Source organism: Solanum stenotomum, unplaced genomic scaffold (genome assembly GCF_019186545.1).
Source record: "Solanum stenotomum isolate F172 unplaced genomic scaffold, ASM1918654v1 scaffold5960, whole genome shotgun sequence".
Taxonomy (NCBI): domain Eukaryota; kingdom Viridiplantae; phylum Streptophyta; class Magnoliopsida; order Solanales; family Solanaceae; genus Solanum; species Solanum stenotomum.
The window spans coordinates 1-2,219 of NW_026035973.1; the positions used below are offsets into that span (position 1 = coordinate 1).

The following is a 2,219-nucleotide window of genomic DNA, read 5'->3' on the forward strand; positions in this document are numbered from 1 at the left end:
AATTGTAGAACGTGAGGAATTGGTCCAATGAGAACATTCTGAGAAAGGTTTAACTTTTCCAGAAATGTTAACCTTGTCAATTCCTGTGGAATCTTTCCAGTGAGCCGGTTCCAAGAGAGATCTAACGCTTCAAGCTTATTCAATTGCCCCAATTCCATTGGAATATGACCTATGAGATTGTTATGGGATAAATTGAGTAGCCAAAGTGAGCTGAGATCCTTTAGTGTTTTTGGAATGACACCTTCAAAATGGTTGCTCGAGAGGTCTATGGTTGTCATAATTGTGCTGATTCTTTCTAGCTCAATATCCTGGCCTTTGATCACCAAACTCACAGAATCATCATATGGCATCTCAGATGGTTTCATGTACTTGATCTCTCCTGAGACTTCATCGTCTAATTTAATCATTGCCTTGAAGTTTCCAAAAACTTTTGCAGGGAGAGAGCCACTGAATTCGTTACGTGAAAGATCAAAAATTCGCAACTTGGGAAAGCAAAGTGTAGTCTGACAAGTACTAATTGGTCCATGGAACACATTGGACTTTAATATTAAGACCTGCAGTTGTTGAAGTGTTCCTAGCCAAGCAGGAAATGTGTCATTTATAGCGTTATTCCCCAAATCAAGAACTTCTAAACCACTACAGTTGAGCAACGACACAGGCAGAGTTCCTTCAAAGTGATTGTCATTCAAGACAATGGTACTCAATGAAGTGCTCTTCGCACATAACGGGGGAAGACTCCCAGTGAAATTGTTCCTTCTTAAGTTCAACACTCTTAGTCTAGACATGCTTCCCAAGCAACTTGGAATCGAGTTACTGAAGTTGTTGCGTGATAAATCCAGAAATTGAAGATTGTTCATGTTACAAATGGATAAATGTAGTGGACCCTGAAAGGAGTTAAATTTAAGATCAAGATACTCTAGATTAAGGAAATTAAATTGTGGTAGGTGGCCTGTTAAAGAATTATGCGAAAGATTCGGTAGTACAAGCTGTCCCACCTTATGCCGCTAAACCAGTTTGGGATTTGGCCACGAATCTTATTGTTAGAAATATCCAAGATCAGAAGTTCCTTTACATTTGTCAAGAAGTGTGGAATATCCTTCAGTTCACAAGATGATAACCGCAAATCTACTAGTCTAGGAAAAGTGATTTGTTTTCCCACATCGACGGTGATGTTATTTGATGAAAGGTCAAGGGTATAAAGGTTTGTGAGATTCGAAAGTGATTGAGGAAAAGAACCACTGAGTTGATTATGGCTTAAACCCAGGATTTCTAATGTTGGGTTTGTTTTGAGCTCATTGGGTAGTCCACTAAATCGATTATTATCGAGCCACAACATACCTAGCAAAGGGAGGCCAAACACCGAAGATGGTATGGTACCATTCAGTGAGTTGTGCGACAGATCCAGGTGGGTTAGCTTTTGAAGCATGCTTACAATTGTAGAAGGAAACGAACCGATGAAGCTGTTGTCACGAAGATGTAAATAACGTAGCTCTTGGAGGTTAGAAAAAATATCGGGAATTTCACCTGAAAAGGAGTTGGACGAAAGACGTAGAAATGTGAGCTGCTTCAATTTAGAGATTGTGGAAGGAATATGGCCGGTGAAATGATTATTACCGAAATCCAAAAACCTAATTTGTGTAAGATTGCCAATGGAATCAGGAATGGAACCAGAGAATTGACATCCTTGGAGGTCTAAGAAATTCAAGGAACTGAAGGTGCCAATTGAATCAGGCAGCTCACCAGAGATTCCTGTGTTGGAAATATCCAACTCCAACAGAGTGTTGCTCGGGTGGATCTTTGGTAAAACTCCTTTGAGAAGATCATTCCAACTCAAATAGAGCCTTTCCAAGTTTGGCAGAAGGAAAAAGCTCTCTGTGATAACACCTCGCAGATTAGTATTTACAAGATTCACGTACCTTAACGAGGACGAAGAAATATTCACAGGTATCGGAGATGAGATGTTGACAAGAAAGAGAGATAGTACCTCCAGATTTGTCAAGTTTTGAAGAATTGTTTCAAATGTTCTCTCATCAAGTTCACATTCATAACAATTAAGTCCAAGTGAAACCAAATAGGAAAGGTATGATATTTCTGTTGGGATTTCCCCTTCAAAGAAAGAATGAGAAAGGTTGAGATGCCTCAAATTCATCAATCGGCCAATGTTATGTGGGATTGAAGAAGAATAGAAGTAATTGTAAGCAAGGTTTAGTGTCCGGAGA

At 39.4% G+C, this 2,219-nt stretch overlaps 2 protein-coding genes across 2 annotated transcripts; both read right to left on the minus strand.

Moving 5' to 3' along the window:
• Positions 1-11: 11 nt before the first annotated feature.
• Positions 12-857, minus strand: LOC125852809 (receptor-like protein 19; the record flags this gene model as incomplete). The annotated part of the gene is made up of 1 exon (XM_049532498.1): positions 12-857. A coding segment is annotated over exon 1 (846 nt), but the record flags the coding sequence as incomplete, so codon positions are not given.
• Positions 858-952: 95 nt separating this feature from the next.
• LOC125852810 (receptor-like protein 35) lies at positions 953-2,149 on the minus strand. Its single transcript, XM_049532499.1, has one exon. The coding sequence runs from the start codon at positions 2,147-2,149 to the stop codon at positions 953-955; it is 1,197 nt and encodes a 398-aa protein (XP_049388456.1).
• Positions 2,150-2,219: the final 70 nt, after the last annotated feature.

Bases quoted from the DNA above. Each gene is read 5' to 3' on its own strand.
- LOC125852810 (XM_049532499.1), bottom strand. From the start codon at position 2,149: ATGAATTTGAGGCATCTCAACCTTTCTCATTCTTTCTTTGAAGGGGAA.